General features: G+C 44.9%; 1 protein-coding gene across 1 annotated transcript in view; it reads right to left on the bottom strand.

Annotated features, from left to right (window-relative positions):
* LOC119589372 overlaps positions 1-321 on the bottom strand; it is a 40,452-nt gene that overhangs the window by 8,105 nt on the left and 32,026 nt on the right. The window contains exon 11 of the mRNA XM_037937988.1: positions 109-279. Within this exon, the coding sequence (XP_037793916.1) occupies positions 109-279 (171 nt within the window). The remainder of the gene's footprint in view (positions 1-108; positions 280-321) is intronic.

Below are 321 nucleotides of genomic sequence, written 5' to 3'. Positions count from 1 at the left end.
TTTTTTTTTATCTAGTTCTTATGTTTCGACTACGAACCGAAGCAAATAGTAAACAACAAACCAGGTTGCCTCGGAGCTTCATTTCATCGAACCGAACCCGATGCTTACCTGAAGTAAACTGTTCCATGGGTATTCTATATTGTTCAACAGGCGATCTACATTTGGATGAGGTTCTAGCGGGTGGTTTAGGAATGACTTGTGGTTTGGCTACGAGAGGTGCTGGTACTAGGGGTCTACTGGTTCTCTTCTTGTCTGCTCTACCACCATTGGATTCAGTACCTGGTGGGAGAAAAAGGGACGCTTTGAGGTTCATGGGCTTCC

The sequence above is a fragment of the Penaeus monodon genome, chromosome 25 (assembly GCF_015228065.2).
Source record: "Penaeus monodon isolate SGIC_2016 chromosome 25, NSTDA_Pmon_1, whole genome shotgun sequence".
Classification (NCBI taxonomy): domain Eukaryota; kingdom Metazoa; phylum Arthropoda; class Malacostraca; order Decapoda; family Penaeidae; genus Penaeus; species Penaeus monodon.
This window is presented reverse-complemented; position numbering and strand designations above follow the sequence as displayed.